This window comes from Lemur catta, chromosome 2 (assembly GCF_020740605.2).
Source record: "Lemur catta isolate mLemCat1 chromosome 2, mLemCat1.pri, whole genome shotgun sequence".
In the NCBI taxonomy this organism is placed as follows: Eukaryota; Metazoa; Chordata; class Mammalia; order Primates; family Lemuridae; genus Lemur; species Lemur catta.
Genome location: NC_059129.1, coordinates 112,795,053 through 112,819,025, shown reverse-complemented (window position 1 = coordinate 112,819,025; position 23,973 = coordinate 112,795,053). Strand labels below are relative to the sequence as shown.

The following is a 23,973-nucleotide window of genomic DNA, read 5'->3' as shown; positions in this document are numbered from 1 at the left end:
TGTGAAATATCTTCTTCTGTCACTTTTCTTCTCTTTGCAGTTATGGATGGAAAATACAAGTTCCGAATTCTAAACTGTGTTCAGTGAAACTAAAAGTAGACCATGAAGCCTGATGTCTCCAGGCTTGTTTTATATCTTCTTGGATGATGATGTAATACGTCAGTCAACACAATAAGAAACCTGAGTAATGATGAGATAGTAATGATATATTTTATAGTTGCGATATCTTTCTAGGCAATTGCATCATTATTCTGTTTTCTTATTATTTGAATCTGAAGCATTGTTGGGAAAAATTGAGGAGTTATGATGAAATAATCCTTAAATTGATGAAATAGAAAATGTTCAATATAAGGAAAAATAGGATCATGAAGATTCCATAAAGTGCTTTGAACTTTAAAAATTGTTCATTGATGCCACACTGTAATTATAAGATACAATGGGTTTTATTTTGTTTAAAAAATACTAAATTTTCTCCTTGTTCTTTGGAAGACCTATAAGAAAAAAAATATCAAGAAATATTAGTCTTTACAAATAGAATTGCTCAAAAAAGAAACTAAAAAACTGGGATTGGCTCCGATGGACCCTGATAGCGTCCTGAGAACCAACAGAGAAAATATAAAGTTGAGGGTCACAAAAGCCAGGGTTTAAATCCTTTGCTTGTGTTTTTGATTATTTTTTGAAATTCACTTTCTTTATAAAATTTGTTTCTTAAGGTTTTGAAATAATTAAACGAAATAATATATGCTCAAGTTCTCTCCCCTATTTTTTGCTTTCTCTTTTATCATAGAATTTGATTGCATAAATGGTATTTCCAGTGTGAAGGACCAGAGAAGATCTTAGGGAAGATGTAAAAATTGAAATGGGCCTTGAGACATTGGTAGATTATATCTATTTGAAATCAAAGATAAAAACATATAAGGCTGAAGTGATAATGTTAAGGTGCAACATCACAAAATCTTAAAATGTTCTTTTGTGACGACCAGTTGTTATTTACTCTCTGCTAGGCTCTTCAAATAATAATATCTTTTATAATCCTAGTAAAACTTTGGGAGAAGTATGTTATCATCTCTGTTTATAGATGAAAGAATTGAGACACACAGAGCTTAAGTGATTTGTCCAGGTCTCACAGAGTGGCAGGCAGGAGATTCGAACCTAGGCCTGCCTAATTCTAAAGTTTGTGGGATTAATAATAAATCTGTTTCCAGACATAGATGAAGAACTGCAAGAGTTCACCTTGGTTGATGCTCAGGGAATCTAGGAAGAAAAACAAGATTGGAAATGTGCAAGATGGCTTGGAGAGAATGAAATTAGAAAGACAAGTTAAGAAAAGTCCAAGGAAAGGAAGTAAAGCCTGATTTTAGCAGGTGGGGTGGGGAGAATTAAGATGATTTTAGAGAGATGTCACAGAGGTAGAGTTGTGGGATTTGTAGATACCAAAGGGTAGGAAAGCAAAAGATTATTCAGAAGGTGTTGGCCTGACAAAACAAAAATATGCCCTGAGTAGGGAATCATAGGAAAAGAGAGAGACCAAAGCTCACCGGACTAGATGGGGCTACAGAAGTGGGAGACTTTGAATTCATCGCCTATTCTTAAAGCCATATACATATGGTATCTGGTTGCAAAAGGGAACAGTGTGATGATTCCAATAAAAACATCATTTGTTTAGCAGCTGTTAAATACCAAGGGTCATTACAGTTCTTTTTTATGTACTTTATCTTATTCAATTCTCACAGCAAACTGTGGCACCTGTATGATGCAATAATTGTCTCAGCACTTCTAACGGAAGTAAGCAATTAGACAATCAAGTGTGGAGTTTTGGAGAGAGGTCAGAGACAGAGACGGGGTAACCAGCACAGTGAGTGAAATAAGCTGGATTACAAACATTGACTGTCTTCTGCGCGCTCAGCAGTCGCAGGCTGAGCTCACAGCAGAAGATATAAGAATACTAAAAGCTGATTCCTAACTTTCACAAATGGAATGAATAATTATTTGAAAGAGAAAAGGAACTAATAAATAATAGAAAAAGTTTAAACAGGCGTTAGATTGCATAATACAAACTCTAAATGTTACAAATTTCAGAGGAGAGACATCTGTGATTCCTGCTGTCAGGGAAGAAAATGTGGATCTGGAACTTGAAAGATGGATAATGTGTGACTAAATGCTGAGGAACACATAGGGCTTGATTTGTTTGTATATAAATGAAAGAGAAAATGAGTAGGAACATGAAAGTGCAAGTGAAATTGATGTGTTTATAAGACAATGAGGATATCAGACTGAAAAGAGGATAAACTAAGATCGGAAAACATCAGAAAATGATAAGCGATATATTTTTGATGACAGATTATAGAACACTTGGCCAATCAGATAGAGCTGATATTTGGCATAGAAGAGAGTCTTTGAAGGATTTTAGGTAGAACAAGGACAGGAAAGCTGCATTTTTGGAGTATGAGTGGGCAGAATTCTACTTATAGCAGTGGTCCGCAACTCTTTTGACACCAGGGACCGGTTTCGTGCAAGACAGTTTTTCCATCTTCAGGGGTAGGGTGGGGGTAGGCATCCCCGCCTCCGCTCCCCCTCAGATCATCAGGCGTTGGATTATCATGAGGAGCGTGAAACCTGGATCCTTTGCATGTGCAGTTTGCAGTGGGATTCGGTTCCTCTGAGGGTCTGGTGCCCCCAGCTGATCTCACAGGGGGCGGAGTTTGGGCGGTGATGTGAGCAATAGGGGGAAACTGTGGGTGTAGGTGAGGCTTCAGCTGGTTCCCCTGCGGCTCGCCTCCTGCTCTGCGGCCTGGTTCCTGGTGGGCCCCGGGGTTGGGGACCACAAACTTACAGGATTAGAAACAGAAGAAAATTTTTGGAATATTGCCAAAGCAGGTGCGCCTAAAACAGTTTGGAAGAAAGGAAGGGCAAACTTTAGAAAGCCATTATTCATGTGGTGGTGATGGGAGCTAAGTAAGTGACTTAAGAAATTAATGTTGCAATTCAAAAACTGATATTTCGACAATTTACGCTCACACTTAAATTGTAGTGGAGACTTAAATAAGGTTTAGACTTAAAGGAGGACCAACAATGACATATGCGTGATCATCCATTAAAAATATACTGCAGTAAGGAAAGTGTTAGAACTGGACCTGTTCATAACCTAAAATGGAGCAATAGTTACCTTTCCTTCTTTCGTTGAGTTTTGTTCTTGTTTTGATTTGTGTTCATTCTTCAGAGGCAGCCACGCAATGCATGGAAACTAGAGGAGTTAGAGCAGACTCCAGAGCCATATTGCATGGGTTCAAAACTGGGCACTGCCCTTTGCTCAAAATATGACAGTCAAGTTAGTCAATCTTGTTAGGATGATAATGGGATTGTTGCAGAACAAATGAGTAGATAGTTAAAGTGCACTTAGAGCGTATGGCTCTTTGAGTGTTGGCTCTTGTTTACTAACAGAAAAGATATCTAAGGATTATTACAAGTAAAATTTTGATCAAGAGAGGAAAACATTTTTTCAGCACCACATCAACAAATACTGTACCAGACCAGTTTTACCCATTCTAGCTATTTAATGTCTCCTAGCCTTGGCTCTACTATCTGCTATATAATATTGGTAGTAATTTCACATAATTTATGGTGTTATATTGAGGATTATGTGAAAAAATAATTCTGCAGTGCACACATATAACAAGTGTGGTGTAACTGTCTTCTGAGTTCTAAGAACTAAGTTAGATTCTGTAGATACAGCAGCATCTATGCATGGTGCCTACCCTCGTGAAGCCCAGGAAAAGTTGATGTAGAACTTATAGTTAGCCACCAGTCACACAGTATGCATTCAGAAAAAAAAAATAGTTACTGTTATTATTAAAGTAGAAGAAATATAATATGAGTAATGCTTACAGTTGCACTTCTGCTTATTTTTTAATATGCCTATGTAATTGGCCTTATGAAAGATAATAATAATAAAATGTGCTATTAGGTTTATATAAACTTGAACTGTGATTCTGTGAGACAAAACATTACACCAGGTGCCTCAGGTAATGTTTACAACATTAACTCTTTGTAGTTGAAGGGACAAAGGGAATGCAATAAAAATGCCTTATTATAATTGAATCAAAATTATCGGTTAAATGGCAACTTCTGTACTATAATGAATTTATTAAATAATAATTCAAAAATGGATTTTTATACATAAAAATTATTCTAGGCCTCCAAATTGAGAAAAAAAAATAAGCCTACCATAAATAATACTTACTATTCAACAGTGGTTAAAAAAAATTATACCAAGATAACTCAAGATGTTATGAAAAGTTTAGATATACAACATTTAAGAGTGAAATATTTCAAAAAATATTTTTGTTTATTGTAATTTAAGTCATCTTATGTATGTGTTTGAACTCCACTGGTACACCTTTTTAATTCAAAATGGAATATTTTGACCAATTCCTCAGGCCCACTTTAATCTGGAAAAAGGATCCTCTTCTTAATTTAGTGTAAACTAAAGCCCAGGCCCTTGGATTCCCTGCTTACCTGCCCACAAAACCACTAGCAATACAACATTCACAGAATGAACTGCAAAAAGATTTCAGAAGCAACAAATAAGAGACAAGATGGTTGGAGCCATGGAATAAGTAGGAGAGAAAAGAATTAAGTAGAATAACTAAAGCCATAAAATAAATTAATTATATAAGAAAAAATTCAAATGAACATGGCAAGTTACTTTTCTGGGCTTCTTTCCTCACCTATAAAATGAGATAATAGACATTACTTTATAGGATTAATGTATGGTTTAAATAATGCATATATGTATATAATACAATACTTAAAACACACATGTCTATAATAAGCACTATTTGAGTGTTTAGTATGAATGGTGGTTCCCAGATACAGCAGAATTGTGATTTTCTACCCACCAATTATTATCTCTTTCTGATTTAATTATGATAAAGCATCATTATTCTCTCCCTACCAAGTCTTTTTTTTTTTTTTTACTGCTTATATATACCTTTAAGAAACATTTGCCTTTAAATCCCCACTGCCTCATACCTTGCCAGAAACATGTGTTTGTTGAATTGAATTCAGGATGTATAGTGTTTATCTCAATGAAAAAAAATATTGATGATCATCCCAGAGCAGCCCTTTTTATTCATTCCTAGAAATAATCTTGTTATTTAAAAAGATGACAGGTTTCTAAGCACTGCAAATAGGCCTGTGTAAAGATTTTTTAAAGGAGTTATTGGTAGTATCTCTAGAGGCAGAAGCTCAGAATTAACAAAGACTGGTTTGATGCATGCATCAGTAAACTGCAGGCCGCATACAGAATTAGGCTAAAGTGAGAGAAAAAATGAGAGAGAGTCTATGCTAATTATGGAAGCGCATAGTTCCTGGACTTGGCATGCCCCCAGGGGAGTTGCCTTCTGATTATTTGACGTCTGTGGAAGCTGTTCAAGGTAAATGTATCAGATTGTCTTATTTGTCTAAATCAATCCACTAAACATTCGAGTCACTATAAATAGCTGGAATGTACACAGAAATAGATCCAAGTGCTTCTGAGAGGATGTGATTCCTCTGATGCTGCTACCACTCTCTCAGTCAGCTTCATTGTGGTAAAGTGCTTTAGGTTTTGAGAGAAGGCTAGTGAGTAAAACTTCTCTGCCCCTTAGTACAGTGTTTATATGACTTTACACTTTCTACACTCAGAAAATAAAACAAAATGAAGGCTTATGCTTTCATTTATCTTGCAATCTTCACATTTTGTCTCCTATTCTTTTGAAAGAAGTGGCAGCTTCCATAGGAATACCTTTGCTGAGAGATAACTTTCATTAAAGTGTCTTTTTGGCTATCCTTGTCACTTATTGGCACAGACCTGCTGTCAGACAGACAAGAATAAATTCCTTCTCAGGTAACCTATTAGGACTATTCAAAGCATGTTCTCAAATAGAGTGAAAAGGAACAAATAACACAGTGTAATTTGAATTGCTGTATGAAAAGCAAGGAAAATTAAAGTTTAATCAAAGAATTATCGAACTAATTAGGTGTTATTTATTAATGTGTCATGTCTTGCAATAATCTTATCTGTCAGTTTATATGCAAGAATGAGGATTGAAAAAGAATTCTAGTAATTTATATGAATATATTCCCCAGTGCTGTTCTAAGGTTCATTTGTGTGCCCAGTAGATAAAGATTAGAGAACAAGCTCTTTCTAACCATTTATATGAAGACATAGTTCTTATCCCTTTCCTTAAGCAGGACTTATTTTAAATATTGAGATAATAAATATGCTTCATACTTATTTTGCTATAACTCATTGGCTATTTCCAGAGAGACTTATTTGATAAACATTCCTCTCCCATAGCTTTTTTTTTAAGGATCTTTCTGTGTTTGCACAAGATGAAGACAATAATAAATTTTGCAATGTTGGCATTAACATTACTGATTGTAGACCGTTCAACCGACTCAATATTGCTCAATAATTTTTGGTCAATTTTATGCACATTTATTCTAGCCTAATATCTTTCACATTTTGGTTTTCTAAAATGTAGAAAGTTATTAATTAATGCCTTAAGACATAATAATACTTGTTATTCCTGCATAGTAGTAATAATTACCCTAATTTGAAGACAATGTATTTTGCTTATTTATATCCTCATCAACATCTGTGCTGGTATGTTAAAAGTTGTTCCATTAATTGATCTTTCAGCAGTTGCAGAATCTCTAGTATATACTCAATTCTAGTGGTCATAGCAAGAGTTTCAAAACAGAAGGAAGTAACAATCCAGTCTAAGACTATTACAAATAAAATAATGAACAATATAAAGCAGCTGGGAGAGAAAAATGAGAGAAGGAACTAATTAAGTACTAAATCACACGGCACAGATTATACACACTGTAAAAGTCTAGAGAGGAGAGGACAAGAGTGGTTAGCCCAGTCTTCAGCAAGGGCGTATTTTGTCAATGCTTACCTTCAGCTTTATTGTGATTGTTATTAATTGCTTAGGATAAGTTTAATATTTTTTCCTATTTACATGGTCAATTTTTTTCATCTCAAGTGGATAAAAGTAGTGATAAAATTAGATGTACTTTTTATTAATAATACTGAGAAATCAATACAGGGTATAAACTGAACAAAATATTACATCACATAGATGTGATCTACACTACTGTGTTCTCTTCCAAATTAGTCTCCATTATACTTTTGTGACTGTCCTTTGTCTTTCACACTTAATTATTCATATGCTGTCTTGCAAATGCTCATTACTCTATTTTATTCAATATTTCTGCTTCGTGATTGATGTACTGCTTTCCTGAGGGAAAACGTGTCATCTACAAACCACTTTCTACTGTAACCATCCACAGCATTTAGGTAACGAGTCCTTGTTTTGTAGACAAGACTCGTTTGCAACAATTTGAATCTCTTACAGAAAGTGTGTGAAAATAGACATGAAAAAAGCACCAATATTGTTATATAGAAACACCCTATAAGAAACAAAAGAGGATGATTTAATATTCTCTTATATAGTGGTTGCATAAGATGTAAGCATTTTCCATTGTCTGTAATTCACGATAATGATTATATTAATAATGATTTTTCTCCCAGAGGAATATTATTTTTATGTAATTACAAACAGCCTCCTGGAAGACACTGGATAAGCAGTGTGTATTGTTTTAAATGACAAAATAGCATCAATTACACACAATTTAAAGCAGGAAGAGAGATTGGATGACATCCAAATATGTCATTCGAGTGAGAATATATTTGTGAATTTAATTGTAGTGTTAAGCCTATTAAATTACAATTATTAACATGCTTCCATTTTATCCTTTATCTTGAAATATTTCAGCTTATGTTATATGCTTGTAGTTGAAAGGTGGGGAAATTTTATCATCTTTATTAAAGCACCCTGTTGAAAATTCTCTGCTAAAGTAAAATCTCAAGTACATTTTTCTCCTCCTGAGGTAAACTCCAAAAACAGAAGGTTTCTTTTTAATTGGCTCTCTGGTTCTGCTTTAGGCTTTTCATGTCTCTTTGAATTGCATGTGAACATAGAATATTTGCAAGTGTCAGAGCCAAAAAAAAAAAGAAAGAAAAGAAGAAAAAAAAAAATAAAGGAAAGATTTTCCCACAGGTGGAAACAAAAGGGAAAGGGATATTTTCGTTGAAACATCATTTCCTTTTACTAAGTCCCAAGTGGTATGGAAATAGTTTAATGGGGTGATGAAAATGTGCTAAATTGATTGCATTTTATATGAATGAGATCACTGTGTAACAGAGAAGAAGCTCTGTTTTTCTTATGCCACATGAGAACATTAAAATCATCCCCTTGCATTTGAGGATAATGAAGAAGGAAATTTACAGAAAGCCTGGCTTGGCATGGTATAACTGAAGGTGAAGAAAACTCAGGTAGTCCTGCAGACATTATTCTGCATCTACCCTTTAAGGATTTTTGAGGAGTATTTGAGATGATGGTGATGACAACATGAGGACAATAATAAAGATTTAACACTTACGGTACTGAATAGCAATGGTATGCCAGGTACTGTGCTAAGCTCTGGCATGAATCATCTTATTTAATTCTCACAAAGCCTTACTAGGTGAGTTATACCTTTTAACCTTAGAGATTAGGAAATTAGACCGAAGGGAAGTTGTGGAATTTGCTCAGATGGTTGTATATTGTCTCCAGGATTTAGGAAGAATTACAAATATGTTTTCATTGCCTATTAGGTTTTCATTTTTCTTCCTTTATTTCACTATTCTCTAAGTGGTATAATTTAAGACAAATGCACAATTCCTGTTTTCCTTATAATCTAACTTTTATGTGTATTCCTAAATCTTGCCAATATCATTGCCAGAGAAAGCAGGTAATTTGCTAGTAACTTTTAACTGCCTTTGTTGGTTGGCATGTGAAAGGAATATGGTGTAGATATCACAAGCAGAGTGGACTGTGATTTCATATTCAAGAGCACAAATGGCTTCTCACCAAAACTGTTGAGGGAATCTTGGATATGGTTTACTTTTAAATTTCCTGAGCATCCATTAAGCTGACCATAAGGCCTGATAAAATATCATGCAGTTCCATGATTAGATTTTTAAGTGTAAATTTCATTCTTAATGGATAGAGTGATAGCAAATTGAGATGAATGAGAACATAGAGTAAATTTATCTCTAAGGTTATTGGTGGGTCTTGACATTATTGAGAATGAAAACAACAGATTCTAGGAGTTTGGAAATTGACTTAGCAATCTACTATGCCAGCTTCTCTCTGCCAATAATCTCTTTGGTAAAATCTTAAAGCCAAACAACTAGAAGATGGGAGACAGGAGGCATTATTTATTCTCCATGTTTAGATAGTTTACAAAAATGTCAAGCCTCCTACCTCTTAAGAAGTGCATTTGTTATTCTACTTATAAGTTATTTTAATACATTTTGTAAATGTAATGACTTTGCCTCTGGGAACCATCCTTTCTCTTATTTCCTTACCTTTGTGGCTGCCATTTACATTCTCAATGATTAATAATTAGGTATGACTTGATTTTCAGTCTTAGAGTAAATCACTAAAGTGTGAAGTGATGAAGTAGGATTTGCTTTATGAATCTGGGTGCACCTGAGTTAGGTGCATAATTATTTAGAATTGTTAGGTCTTCTTGTTGAATTGTGCCCTTCACCATTATATAGTGACCATCTTTGGTCAACTTAAATTGGGTTTGATCTCAATAAATGACCTTGGTTAGGCTATTTATCCTTCCAGAAGCCATCTTTTATGTCCATCTTAAAAATTGGGGTGTTGGAATGGCTGATTTCAAAAGTCTCTTTCATGTCCTTAGACTTTATGGTTATGATTCTATGCGTCTATTTTTGTTACATCCCAAACATCAGCTATTCTGTCATAAACAGTGTACGAGGACAAATAGAACAATAATATGATCTCAAATCAATCTTATTTCCTTCTTCTAGTTGGCTGTTCCATGGAAAATTATTTCTGCTTCATAAATTGTAGATGAGGAAGAAAAAAACACTAATATTACCTTTATCATTTTTAATCAAAAGAATGTATGAAATATGTATTTGGCTACAATTCCATGCTTTCCATCAAAGTGAATACGCAAATATATAATAACACATGGAAATATATTAGAGAAATTTTTTATAAGGATATGGAGAAACCACTCCAGTAGAAACATTTTGGCCTGGAGGATGCTCTTTGATCTAAAAAGTTGAAACTTTTGGCGTTTTAAATACCTTATGGTAGGATCATGTAGCCAATTTATGTTAAATAATCTATTTTCTTCAAACTTTTCTGAAATTATGAAAAAACTTGTGAATTAATTACCAATAAGATGTGTTATTGGAATAAATAACCTAATAAAGTAAGTATGGCTTCTCCTTCAGTGACCTTCTATACAGGTGCTCTAGCAAAACTGAAAACTATGTAGTGCAGGTGACAACAAAAACTAGGCAATGAGTTCATGAGCAGCTAGTACTTAGGTGAATGGAGAATTTGCTGCCCTTAACTGAGTACTGTATTTATTTGTTCCCAGATGCTCAAGTCAAATTGTGAAAATCATCCTTTACTCACTTGAAATTCATGAAATTCATGAAAAATTCTTATTAGGTATTATGAATGTATTATGAATTCACTCACTTCTGTACAACTTCTGTTTTTCATTGACCATATATTTAAAATCACCACTGATTACTCTGAATAGCAACCCTTTAACTCTTCCCTGACAAATTTTTATAGGGCCCTTATTTCACTTTACTTAGTCACTTTTGTTTTCTCTGCCCATGGGAATCTCAGCTTCATGAATTAGGAGATTTTGTCTGTATTGTTTACTGCTATAACTCCATGCCCTAGAAAAGGGCTAGATACTAAGTAGGCACTCAATAAATATTCGTTGCACGTATGAATGCATTTGCACTGCACCCACCTAGTCCAAGCCAGCATCATCTCTCATTTGGGTTATTTCACCAGTCTTTAACTGATTGTCAGCTATATCTCATATCCTTTTCTCCACAAATATTATTTTTGTTCCCCCAGCAGTGATGTTTTTGGAAAACCTACTTATCAGGCTAAAACCCTTCAAAAACTTACTATTGCCCTCAGAACAAATCCAAACTCACATGAACAGCTTAGAATGCTCTACATGAGCTTATCTAATTTGCACAAAACTCCATGTAGGCTAATGGGGCTTTGCCTAGTGGTGGCCCTGCTCTTCCTTTATAGTCCAATTTAGCCCAGTCTCTTTCCATGGTGGTTCTCTTCCTCACCACTCTATTATGATTGCCCTTCATTTATGAGATCTGAAATAGTCTGTCGTGCTTTTTTATCACCTGTCTCCTTCTATCATTAATGTAAGCTCCATGCCACCAGGGCCCTATCTTCACTGTTGTCCCACAGTTTCATTTCTACTATTATCTCCATAAACAAACAGCCGGAATACATGAAACAACTGAGACATAAGTTAAGTGACAATTGCCTGTTGATTGTGTGTCTGTTCCACAAGACCAAATCTGTTCAAGACACTTTTGCATGTTTTGTCCATCGTATGTGTGCTGTCCAGAAAGTATCCAGCCATTGTTAATAAAATGAGAAGAATTACAGGGCTGGATACTTTCCGGACAGCCCTCATAAATCACTGTGTCCTCAGTGGAAGTCCTATGTATGTCATATGATAACAACTCAAGAAGTACACAGGGACAGATTTAATGGATGCATGAGTGTCTGGACTGGACACCTGAAGTCCCAGTCCACGTCCTGTGCAACATATACCATATCTACAACAATATATTGTAAGGCTTATAGCATGAACTTCAAAAATGCATTTCTAATATTAAAGATGAAGCTTTGCGGTTAAGCCTTTTGCCAATGACTGAAGGAACAAATTATTAGTTTTAGAAAACTGAGAGACTGGGCAAAAAAACAAAAATTCTAGGGTCATACGCTTGTGGAGTAGGACAAAGCAGAAGTTGTAATGGTGAGAACTTTCTTGTTTTCTTTTTGTGTTTCCTCCTTATTTTTCCACTGAATCTCTGTCTCTGTCTTTGTACTTTTTGGTTTTATGTTTCGTTCTTTCTCTCTCTGCCTTTCTCTCTTGTCCTCCGTCTCTGTCTCTCTATGATTTTCCAACCAGGCTCTTTCACACTGCTGTATCTTTCTCTACACAGGACCTTAGGGTTGCTCCTGGGGTTGAGAGGCTCCTAGGGAGCAGAAGAGGGATGCAAGTACAGTTGTAAAACTTAGCAATAAACAAATGCAAGGTATAAAGATGCCTGTGTTTGAGGTAAAAACCTCCTCAACCTGCCTACCTCATACAAACCCTTGAACTTCTTTAGATGATTCTCCATCAGTGAGGTCCCCATTTAATAGGCAAATTTGTAAATGTGACATTACTATATGAGTGGCAATTCGACTATTTTTTTGACTAGATAAGGTGGGGAAAGGGGAGTGGTTGGCATCCATATCCCTGTGGTATCCTCCCATCTCTAAGTGGTCCAAATGTAATACAAGAGAAAAAGATAGTAAGAAAACTTGAAGGTCAAGGTGTTCCTATTAATATAGGATCGTACCATGATCACATAACTCCACCTAAAATATAAAATCATGTTTTCATTTAACTTTAGTATTTGTTAAATTTACAAATATTATTCTACATGTTAAAAATAGTCTAGGAAATTTGTACCAGTGTATAAGTAATATTATTGCTTTAATAATCTTAACTATTACTTCCTTACTAAATTCACATTTTTCGACTTTAATTTTGGTTGTAGATTTACAAATGCCTTCTATGAACCTAAAAGAATGAATTGAGTTAAGAATTTGTAATGATTTCACACCTTGTATTTTAAACAAAAATATATAAATAAATTTTAACTCACGGCCACTTAGTAGAGATCTTCATACCTTTCCAGTCCTAAGATCTATTGCCATTCATTGTTTGCAGGACTGGAGTCCTTTCTAAAATGTTTATAGTCCTCTAGATGTAACTCTCAATACCTGCAGGAAAATATAATAAGGACCTATGAAATAAAGTCTCTATTGGGTGTTAGAGAAAAAAAAATCCTCAACATTTGTTACAAGATTTAGAGGATAGGCTTCAGTTGTCCAGAAATGGTGTTCAATCAGGGAATCTCATTCATAATGAAATGAGGTAGATTAAGCTTTAGTGTAGTGAGTTGTTTTTCTTTGATGCAATCTGAATTCAGCTTGTAACCCTTCTATCTTGACTTGAGATTCTCGGTATTCCCATTCATCATTTCTAGCAAAGTAGGGAAAACATCAGTAACTTAGCTCATTAGAAGGAATGCGCAGTGTATACTATCCCCAATAGAATTTGACTAAACCAAAAACAACCAAATTGACTTGTGTGAGAAAAAAACTCAGAACAATAAAATATTGGCAGCTTACAAACATGCCATTCAGGTATTATGGAAATAAGCCATCCCAAATCACTCAAGGAACAGAAATAAAGCCAACTCACTATGTTTGAATGTCAGAGGGATTTTCAGGTAATAGCTTGTAAAATGAAGGGCACCTTTAGAGTTCCAATGTAAATTTCAACAACTTAAATCTTTCCTGCAGAGAGTAACAATCCTCAGGAATTCCAAAATAACATATTTCTAATAAAATTATGAGCCTCTTTTCTGTAAATGAATTCTGCTATTTCTGTCATGTTCAATTTTCTTTGTTTTTGCTTTGTTATTTCAAAAGTCAGCTTCGAATCTTCTTGTGTAATTAGATGGGATTTAAATTGTAAATACATTATGAGAAAAAGTATTAATATTTTGAGTATCTACTATGCACTGGGTGCTTCATCATTTAAGACTCATAACACCCTTAAAAACTATCCTCACTTTATAAAGGCTCTAACTAAGGCTTGGAGATGTCATGAGATTTTCAAATCTATATAGCTTATAACTGATGAAGCTGAGACCATCACTTGTATCCATTCAACTCCTAAGCATGCAGTCTTTACCAAACAACTTTGCCTTCATTTTAAAATTTTATTATAAGTATATTACATTTAACATAATTTATTCTATAATAGTGTATATGATATATATTCATTCACATAGCAAAATGGTCTCTGATTTCATCAAGACTCTCTGACACTATTTGAACATACAAGAAGGCTTCCTGTAAGTCAGTACTAAGGTCAGGTGGCATGCCTGATTTGTTGGTGCCAGCCAACACAAAAAAACTTGTCCTGAGTTAATAATTCCCTTGCCAGGGCTACCTAACACTATCAGCATGGGGCCAGGCTTCCTCTTTCTTTTTTCTTTTTTGCTTGGGGTCGTATTTCCCTATTGCAGCCACTGCCTTGCAGCCATACAGTCAGCCATTTTAAAGAGCATGATAAGGTCGATTACAGTTGGTTTGTAGAGAATTTGTAATATAAACTGGATGTCACACTTTATGCCTCAGAAGCACCAGTTTGTTTGTTTTAACAGGCCTTTTTTTACACCATATATCCTCTACCTGGAATCTCTTCCTCTCTCCCACTCTTCCTTACCAGGCAGGCTCATTTTTGGCCTTTAAATTAATCTCCTCCAGAAATCTTTCTGTGACATCTCCTCTGTATGTATTATTTCCCATCACAACAAGGTGAAGGAATGATCTGTCTATAAGTCTGTTGTACCCAGTATATTGAGGCCTTCTTGAAGGCAGGGTTGGGTTCAATGATTGTAGTACCGGTCCTTCCAGGAAAATCTAAGAATATTTTATTGTGCAAATTATGTGTAATTCCCTAGGGAAATAATTTTATATATTTTTATAATAAATTCCTCAAGAGCTCCTCAAGACTATAAAAAACTATGATTATACATCCACTACTGTTCACAGAAGTATGTGACGAGGTAGAAAGGAGCTTAGATTCAGCAGTCACCATTCTATGAAGATATTTTTATATCTTAGGATTTAGAAAAAAATGATTTATATTTATGACCACTGTATTTAGGCTTTAGTCATTTAATTGACTTCTTCTTACATGTAGACTCCTTGTAGGTTTTAATAGCTAGAAAATACCATCCTACCTGAGAAATATTATTTCAACAGCAGCTCTCAAGGCTTAATAATAGATATTTCCAAGTATATATCCCTTTGAGCCACAAAGAAGGTGGGAACAGTGTAGAAACTTTACTCCTCTGTCTCTCCTCAGCTTCAGTCAGGGGTCCCTTAGAGAAGAGGACTCTTCTGCCAGCCAGGGGCAGTCTGAGAAAAGCTTCAGGAACCTCAACCCTGGAGGTTAATAATAATATGGATTGATATTTTCCTAGGTATATGGCCTGTCTGTTATGAAACAATATGCTTTGCTTTTATGCATATTTGAACACACTCAAGAAACAATCTATGGGTCGTAACAACTAGAGGAACACCTGTGATGAACGGAGCTCTACTTGACATGAGGGCCCAGGCCCGGAAGGTGGTCTCTGTGCAACTCTGATTGCTTCGCATGCTAAACCATAATTCGCCACATAGAACTAATTCTGACAAATTCTAAAGAAGGAAAACTTCCAGTAAGTAGGCAGGTCTGCTGACATTTGATAATATCTAGTTGTCAGTGAAATTCTAAAAGGTACACATGCCCACGTCGATTCCTGGATAAAAAACACACAGCAGGAGTTTAGGGAATGAAAATTAGTGATAAAACATTTTGCAAGCATTTTATATGGGATCATATGATAGCTAATATTTACAGTTTGTGGCCTGGATAGTATTGGTTAATTAAAAGAATCACTTGGGATAAGGAAGCACTCTGAAATGATTGTGGGTTTGTTTTTTTTTTTTACAGTTCATAAGAAGCCCAGAGACTTCAGGGTACCTTTCAAAGTTCTATAAAACTGAATATATTTTCCCTTTGGCTCATTATTTACTTGACTACAGGTCATTTATCTTGGCAGGAAAAAAATGTATCTGTCCAATATCAAAAGGCCTATGAATTTCAATCTTCTTTTATTGCCATATTATATCATGTGAGAATTTTTAGTCAAATAAAAATTATTTTTCTTTATATTAGGATTTCCATCAGCTTCTGCGATTTTAGTTTCCATAATTTAAAGTGCATATTGAAAATAAATTATTTGATCGCATGTAGATTTTCCATTAATGAAATGCAGTGGTAACATTGTATATACATCTATGAAAAATAATATATTCAGAAATAACTCTGAATATAACTGAATCTGTGAAAGTATCTTCTTAAAGATCTCTTTATTGCATAATAATATGAATTTATAGTTAGGATTATGAATTATGCATATAGGGAACAGTTACTTTAGTTATAGATATTAAATTTGTTAATACTTTTTTTTCAACATTTACGTCTACATTGTATGCACAGGACAAAGTCCAGCCGTACCACCTCCATTACCAACAGAACAAGCCTCCAGACTCACTCTGGCATCACCTACTCTTGAAGGCAAGTACTTTATTTTTTCTTTTCACAAAGATCTTTATTACAGACAAAATATTAATAATGTAGAGGAAGAAAACAAAATAGTAAAAAAGCAACAGCAAGATCCAATATGTTCCTACATATTTAGTATGTCTAAACTACAATTTACTTTTTCTGAAATTCCAATTTGCTCATTTTTAGACAATCAAAAATTTCCCCTTAAGATTCTATATTGGTGACCTTTAGCTTCCAGAAGAATGACCAGCTTAGTACCCTGGGAGTCAAACAAAAACATATAGGGACAAACAGATAAAGATATATCTTGGCTGGGCGTGGTGGCTCACGTCTGTAATCCTAGCACTCTGGGAGGCCGAGGCAGCTGGATCGTTTGAGCTCAGGAGTTCCAGACCAGCCTGAGCAAGAGTGAGACCCCGTCTCTACTAAAAATAGAAAGAAATTATCTGGACAACTAAAATATATATATACAAAATATTAGCCAGGCATGGTGGCGCATGTCTGTAGTCCCAGCTACTTGGGAGGCTGAGGCAATAGGATCGCTTGAGCCCAGGAGTTTGAGGTTGCTGTGAGCTAGGCTAACACCATGGCTCTCACTCTAGCCTGGGCAACAGAGTGAGACTCTGTCTCCAAAAAAAAAAAAGATATATCTTGTGACTCCTGAAGTTTTACTACAACCTGGTCAATTTTGTGTCTAAAGCTCTGGTGCCAAAGTTTCTGGGTTTAAATCTGAGCTCACCTTTTAATAACTTTATAAATCTGGGAAGTTACTTAAATTCATTATTCATGAGCTTTGTCATTTCTAGCAAGGAATAAAAATAGCACTGATATCCTAGGGTTATTGTGAGAATGAAATGGTGTGTGTGTATGTATATAAATATATATACCATTGTAACTATATATATAGTTATAAGTGCTATGTACATTTAAGAGTTAATACTACTAATAATTAATTTTTCAAAATATTATGTTTTGAGATCAATGAAATAAAGTGAAGTGTCATTATAATCAATTTTGCTGGAAATTTAAAGTCATTTAAGTCTTATTCATTCATTTCTTTAATCATTATTTTATTCAATCCCAACCATGAGATATATTTTCCAAAGTACTGGGGACTCAAAGATTAATAGAAAAAAGATCTTACTTTGCCAAGACTCAATTTACAGACATAAAAACACAAGTAATGAAAGCACACCGCTAATTTTTTAGGAGTACAAATGGAGATATCTCCCCCAAATCTCAGCCCCCTTTCTGCTCCTAGCACTGTCTCAGCCTGAAGGGGATCTTATTTGTGCCCATGTGGACTCACCAGCCTGCTTGTTCAAGATCCACCAGCTGCCTAGTGGCTTTGGCCTCCCCTGAGATTAATGGTGATGACACTTATGAGGTTTCATCCAGGAGGAGGCTACTATTGTATATCATTTACCTAGAGAGAAAGCAAGGGATGTAGAACAAATCAGTCCAAAAAAGAAAAAAAAAGAGAGAGAAAAAAATCAGAGTTATATTTCCTTTGGCATTTGGACTATAATAGCTCATTCAACTTGAGATAATTTGACACAAAACTGACAAGCAACTATCTCACTGCCCAAAATGTTCACAGGACAAGAGACAGCCTATAAATAATAGCATGACTTTAATTTTCATGGGAGTCTAATTTTGTTGTTTCAAGATAAACATGAAGCAAGGAACTCAGATTCCCCAACTTGAGGGATACTTTGATAGGTTATTCAAATGTTTTGTTTCAACTTATCTCCTAGCAGAAGTTCATAAAATACCAAGTACAAAATATTTTGTCTATTAATCTGTCACTTGGAAAAGCATGTGTCATTTGTTAAGTGTGACAAAGTTCTGTTATTATATTTATAGAGCAATTTAATTTGACATTTTATCCTAGAATTCAGTACTATTAATATGTTTAAGTGAAGAAAATAGAAATGTTTAAGGATCACAAGTCTTTTGTCAGTATCTACTTTTAAATACTTTTGTCAGTATCCCAGCCTTCCGAGCAGTTGGGATGATGAGCACGAGCTACTGCACCCGGCCAGTATCTACTTTTGCAGAGAGGCAGAGTCCTTGTGCGCCTTGCACGGAGGCTGCTACCACTGAGTAGCTTCCCGAGGAGTCCATATTATCCAGCGACGCTGAGATCATGGGCTTTGTCAGGGCTTGCAGATGTGCTGCCTGTGACTTCATTAACATAATTGATTAGGAACTAGGACATATTTAGTATTAATCAAGCTGTTTTTAGTGAGGCTGATTATGCCAGTCCTCTTGATGCACTATTTTAGTCTGGAGCTTCCTTAGGACCAAGTTGCAAGAAAATGACTCTATGTAAAAAGGAGGAACTTAAACATGGCACGACAGTATGCTATTTGATTTGAGGAATACAGTTATAACAGGTCAAGATGTAGGGGCATAAACATATTCCAATTTTAATGTTTTAAAGAAGTAGAGCTTATATATAGACTGGCACATTGAATTTGTTCATAGGAGTTTGGAAACAATTTAGAACTTTATCAACTAAATCTAAAATACTGTGCCTCTTATTATGGGTGAAAGTACTCCATACATCTGCAAAGCCCCTAAAAGGTTTCTTTCTGCTTTCACAGCTCTTTAAAAAAATGGGTTTCTCATTCCCAGCACTCACTGTTCTGGGAAGTATCAGTGTACTTCTTACCTTGGGCCACCTACTTAGTGCCTTGAGGTTGTGTCTTGCCTTTCTGAAATTTCCCTGTTCCTCCCACATCACCTGCTTTGTTCACCATAATGCAGTTTTTATTACTTTGAATATTTGGATACAAAGGGTTTAACTGTGTATTAAATCACCTGTTTCCTTTGATTCCTACTATAGTTTTAGATTACATTTGTCCAGGAAAAATTGGCTACAGTAGCTTTAAAAAAAAATCTTATATAATAACCACCTCATGTAATCATTCTGGTTGTCATTGTTTTCAATTTGTAATTAATTATGTATATAACTAAGCTGGCTTAAAATGGACCTAACTTAAATATAATGTTAATTCTCATAATCTTCCATAAATTATTAAATTTTGTGATAGAATTAACCTTTGTGTCTATTGGGAGCTCTCATTCAGGCTGCAAAGCCCACAAGTTCAAAGGGGCACTGTAGTTATCCATTTATTACCCAAATGGAGATGCTCTATGTGAGGTTTTTTCCTCTAATCAAATAGTACCTTATAATATTAACATTATAGGTAGTTTTAGCCCTTAGCTGGAGAGCCCTTTTTCATTAAATGTATATTAGCATTTCCACTAATCTCTTAGCCCAAGAACTGTACTAAGGAATTAGCCCCTCACTGCTCTCCGATGGAATCCTTAGTGGTTAAACAGAACAGCTTCAGGCAATGTTGCCCACCCCATCTCAATCGCCAAGAAAGGCAGAAAAGCTGTGTCATAAAGTCCTTGTGTAAGCAAAATTACCAGATATGATTTCCATTCATCTTTGATCAACAATGGCAGAAGATTTTTTCCCATCTATTCAACAAAGACCTCTAAGCACTCCATTTTTGTCATTGATCACTGAGAAGTTAAACACTTCTATTGACATGTAATCACTGGCCATTTAGTGTAAAATTACTGGGATTCCTTTATTGTAGCAAAGACGTGAAAAGAAGAAGTTAATACTTAAATTATTTTTTAATATTAATATTCTCTTATATACATACAATTTGCATGAATGAAGTCAAATAGAGGAAGGTGAATAAATTCCAAACACCCTATCATTTTCTTGAATGAATATATGACTGGTACTTAGTATTGCAATTTTAAATGATATAAATGCCATCAAAAGAACTCTAGAGAGAAGACCATAGTCCTACAGTCTGATCTCAGCTTTGATACTAATGAGTTGTATGATCTTTGACAAATCAATTGACTTCTTAGGACCTCCATTTTTTCACCTATAAACTGTGGAAGTGGAATTTAAATAGTCTCTAATATTACTATCTGCTTTTACACCCAAAGATTCCATGCTTATTTTCCTCAGGCTGGTGGATTGGTAATGAGCTGCCTTAATTAAGAACAGAGTGAACACTTCATGGCTTTGCCTAGTGGTTAAATAGCTATTGTAGATGTATAAGGTATGGTTGTGGCTTCTATAGAGATGTCAAACTTGTTGGGCCAATGGATAGTACCATGAAACATTATTTACTGAAATACAAAAGTGAGTTTTACAGATCATAAAGGCTGTAAATGTTAGGAGGAAATGAGATATGAATGAGGCATAGCTATGTAGTAAAACCACAAGTCTTGCATTGAGCCATGAAGAGTAAGTTAGTTGAATTTGTACACATACAGAAGAGAAAGGAGCATTATATAACATTTATTATAAGATAACTTTTTACCATAGAATGCATCTGAGGACAATGTTCTCCAGGAGCTAGTAATGTTTTATTTATAATTCTATTAAACTGAGAACTTTATCACCTTAGCTCTTCAGTGAGATATATCTTGAGAGGCAAAAAAACATAAAATAATAAAATAGAAATTTGGCCTCAGTTCTTATTCTATTAACTCTATGACACAATAGATTTTATTGAACTTCGGGCCAATGTAACATTTTTCTTTGTTTTACATTGAAATAAACTCGCATCTGTTGGTGATTTTTAATGGGATTGACCTTTAGTTAAAATTTTTTATAAAATATATAAACCAAACTACTTTTAGTACCTATTTAACTTAGAAAGTTGCTAAAAGATCTGTATAAGATAATGCATATCACAACTTAGCACATTTTCTAGCACAGTTAAGTACTCAACCATTAGTTGCTATTATTATTATCATTTTTATATCACAAAATTTCTTATATATATAATAAACCATTAATTTTATGGTAGCTTTGTATTGGTATCCATCAAAGATAATAAGATGATTACATTCATGACATTGGTCAGTATACACAAAACTCTAATATAATTTTTTAGTATAGGACTGGGGCCATATCCTGAAAGGCTTTATATATAGAACTAAATATTGTACACCTCCTCATAGATTGTGTGAGATTGCTTAAGCAATTGAGCAGAGAGTAGTATGATTAGATTTATATTTTAGGTCATGTATCAGCTATAGAAAGGATAAACTGGTGAAGAGTGGGCTTGAGGATTTGGAGTATGAGACCATTTTAGGAGAGTACTTCTCATGGGGAAAAATGATCCTACTTTTCTTTTAAACAATCACATTTTACTCTCAAAACAACTCCAAGCAGTAAATATGATTTACATCAATTTACAGAGATGATCAAAGAAATCAAGTAAATTGTCTAAGATAATACAGCCCTAAAGATGATATAAGTATAACTGGAATTGGAAGCCAGGTATCTCCTACCAAGGCTCAGTCTATTTCCATTACCTTAGAACGGCAATTAAGTTTGAAGGCTGAGCATAATTGCTAAAGTTCTTATCTGACTTGGTTAATTGAATGGCATTAAGAATAGGATCAGGTGTTAAGAGATAATAATGAGTTCAGTTTTGGGTTTGCTGAGTGTATCTGGGTCCCTGCAACATTCAAATGGGCGATTAAGAGAATTTAATGACTGTAGTATTTATAAAGGTTTGAGCAGGGTTATGGTAGAGCATCCTAGATCTGGCCAAAGGCAGGAAGCCTTTATCACCCCTAGGCCTGAGGAGGCAGAGGAATGGAGTGATTGACAGATCCTGAGAGTCTTATAACCTGTAACTGATTAGAAGAGATGTCCAATCAGAGCACCTGGGGCTTGTGTCCTTCGGTAGAACACAGCCACTGACACTCTGTAAAATGATGTATGCAAAATTCTCAGTAAGCCGGGAGGAAGCTAGGGAATAAATGCCAGCTCTCTCTTTTTCCTGCTCTATTATGTCTTGATGTTGTATCCATAGGCCAAAACAACCCAAATCCAGAGGACATAGGGGTTGGTTAATGCAATTCACAAAGGTCAAGGTGGAGACTGGACCAAGAGAGAATATCGAGACTCCCTCATGTCAGGCAGGACAGTGGGCTTGATTCACATAAGTGGTCATCTCCAGTGGACAATTGAACATAGGAGTCTGGAGTTTACAAACAAAGGAGATACAGATATTAAAGTCATAAGCTTAGCCCTAGCATAGCAGTTCCTTGAATATGTCATGAGGAACTCTAGTTCTATGATATTCTTGGTGGAGAAAAAGTTTTCATGACAAAATACTTGGGGTGAGCATAATGTGTTATATTTTCTACTTGGACATACACAATGCACACTTGCATATCAAATGATCCAAGAAAATCTGTACATATAAAAAAATCTGTTCAGCTTTTTGTTAACCCAGTGTGCTTATGTTTTTTGATCACAGAAATATTTCCTTTCCTAATAACACTTATCAATCTGCAAAAGAACAAGGGATCTCAAAAACACTCTCTGTCATACAAAGGTTAATTCCAAATATAACTGAAGAGTAGGTCAGCCTTGAATGTGAGTGAGGCTGTCTAGTATACAGTGTACACTTAAGAAGGGAAATCTGGGGAAATACATTGATTTAGTCAGGGTTCTCCAGGAAAATAGATGTACCAACAGGATGTATATATACCTATATACCGCTATCTCCGTCTATCTATCTATCTAGAGAGATTCACTTATTTTAAAGAATTGGCTTATGAATTGTGGAGGCTGGCAAGTCATAAATCTGCAGGGCATACAGGCAGGCTGGGCAGGGAATAGTTGATGTTGCAGTCTTGAGTCTGAAGGCAGTCTGGAAGCAGAGTTCCTTCTTCCTTGGGAACCTTTAGTCTTTTCTCTTAAGGTCTTCAATTCCTTGGAAGAGGCCCACCCACATTATGAGGGGTGACCTGCTTTACACAAAGTCTACTGATTTAAATGTTAAATTACAATTAAAAACTCCCTTCATAGCAACATTTAGAGTGGTCTTTGACCAAATGACTGTTACTATAATTTAGCCAAGTTGCTACATAAGATTATCACAAATATCATCAGAAGACAGACTGAGCAAGCCATGGATGAGAGAATATGAAGGAGAAAAGAAAACAGTGGGGCCAAGTGACTCAAAGAGATCAGTAGGACAAAGACTGAACAGGAACCTTTAGATTTGTCAATTAGAAAATCATGATAATCTGCTCTTGACTCTAAATTTTCTCTCTGCCACATACAAATGAGGGTGTAGTAGTCAGGAGTTTGAACTAAAGGTCCCACTATAATATTCATATTATTAATAGTTTCCTTAACCTCTCAACAACTGGGTTTCCTCCTCTTCAGGGTGACATTATTGAAATAGATGATCTCAAGGCTCTATTTCATCTCCAAAATGTTATCAGGCTTAAGCTTGTATTTCATTCACTCTTTTTTCTATCTACAGGAATACATTTATTTCATTTCCTTTGTGTTACACAGTGGGCTAATCAATACTACCAAGTGAAAAAGAATTTTCTATTTCAGAGGCTTAATCCTTCCAATATTGTGTGGTTGTTCTTTTTAAACCTTTTTATTTTACAGTGATTTTACATTTACAGAGGAGTTGAAAAGATAATACAGAGAGTTCTTTTACACCTTTCAGCAAGCTTCCTCTAATGCTAACATCTCACATAACCATGGCTCACTTA

The 23,973-nt window shown here is 35.1% G+C and overlaps 1 protein-coding gene and 1 long non-coding RNA gene across 2 annotated transcripts in view; one reads left to right on the top strand and one right to left on the bottom strand.

Annotated features, from left to right (window-relative positions):
• TRDN (triadin) overlaps positions 1-23,973 on the top strand; it is a 333,314-nt gene that overhangs the window by 120,120 nt on the left and 189,221 nt on the right. Inside the window, exon 10 of the mRNA XM_045544289.1 lies at positions 16,321-16,398. Within this exon, the coding sequence (XP_045400245.1) occupies positions 16,321-16,398 (78 nt within the window). The remainder of the gene's footprint in view (positions 1-16,320; positions 16,399-23,973) is intronic.
• Positions 1-23,973, bottom strand: part of LOC123633226 — a 49,980-nt gene that overhangs the window by 17,824 nt on the left and 8,183 nt on the right. Inside the window, exons 2-3 of the long non-coding RNA XR_006733561.1 lie at positions 17,699-17,815; positions 12,860-12,977 (exon numbers count right to left, since the gene is read on the bottom strand). This is a non-coding gene — a long non-coding RNA (uncharacterized LOC123633226). The remainder of the gene's footprint in view (positions 1-12,859; positions 12,978-17,698; positions 17,816-23,973) is intronic.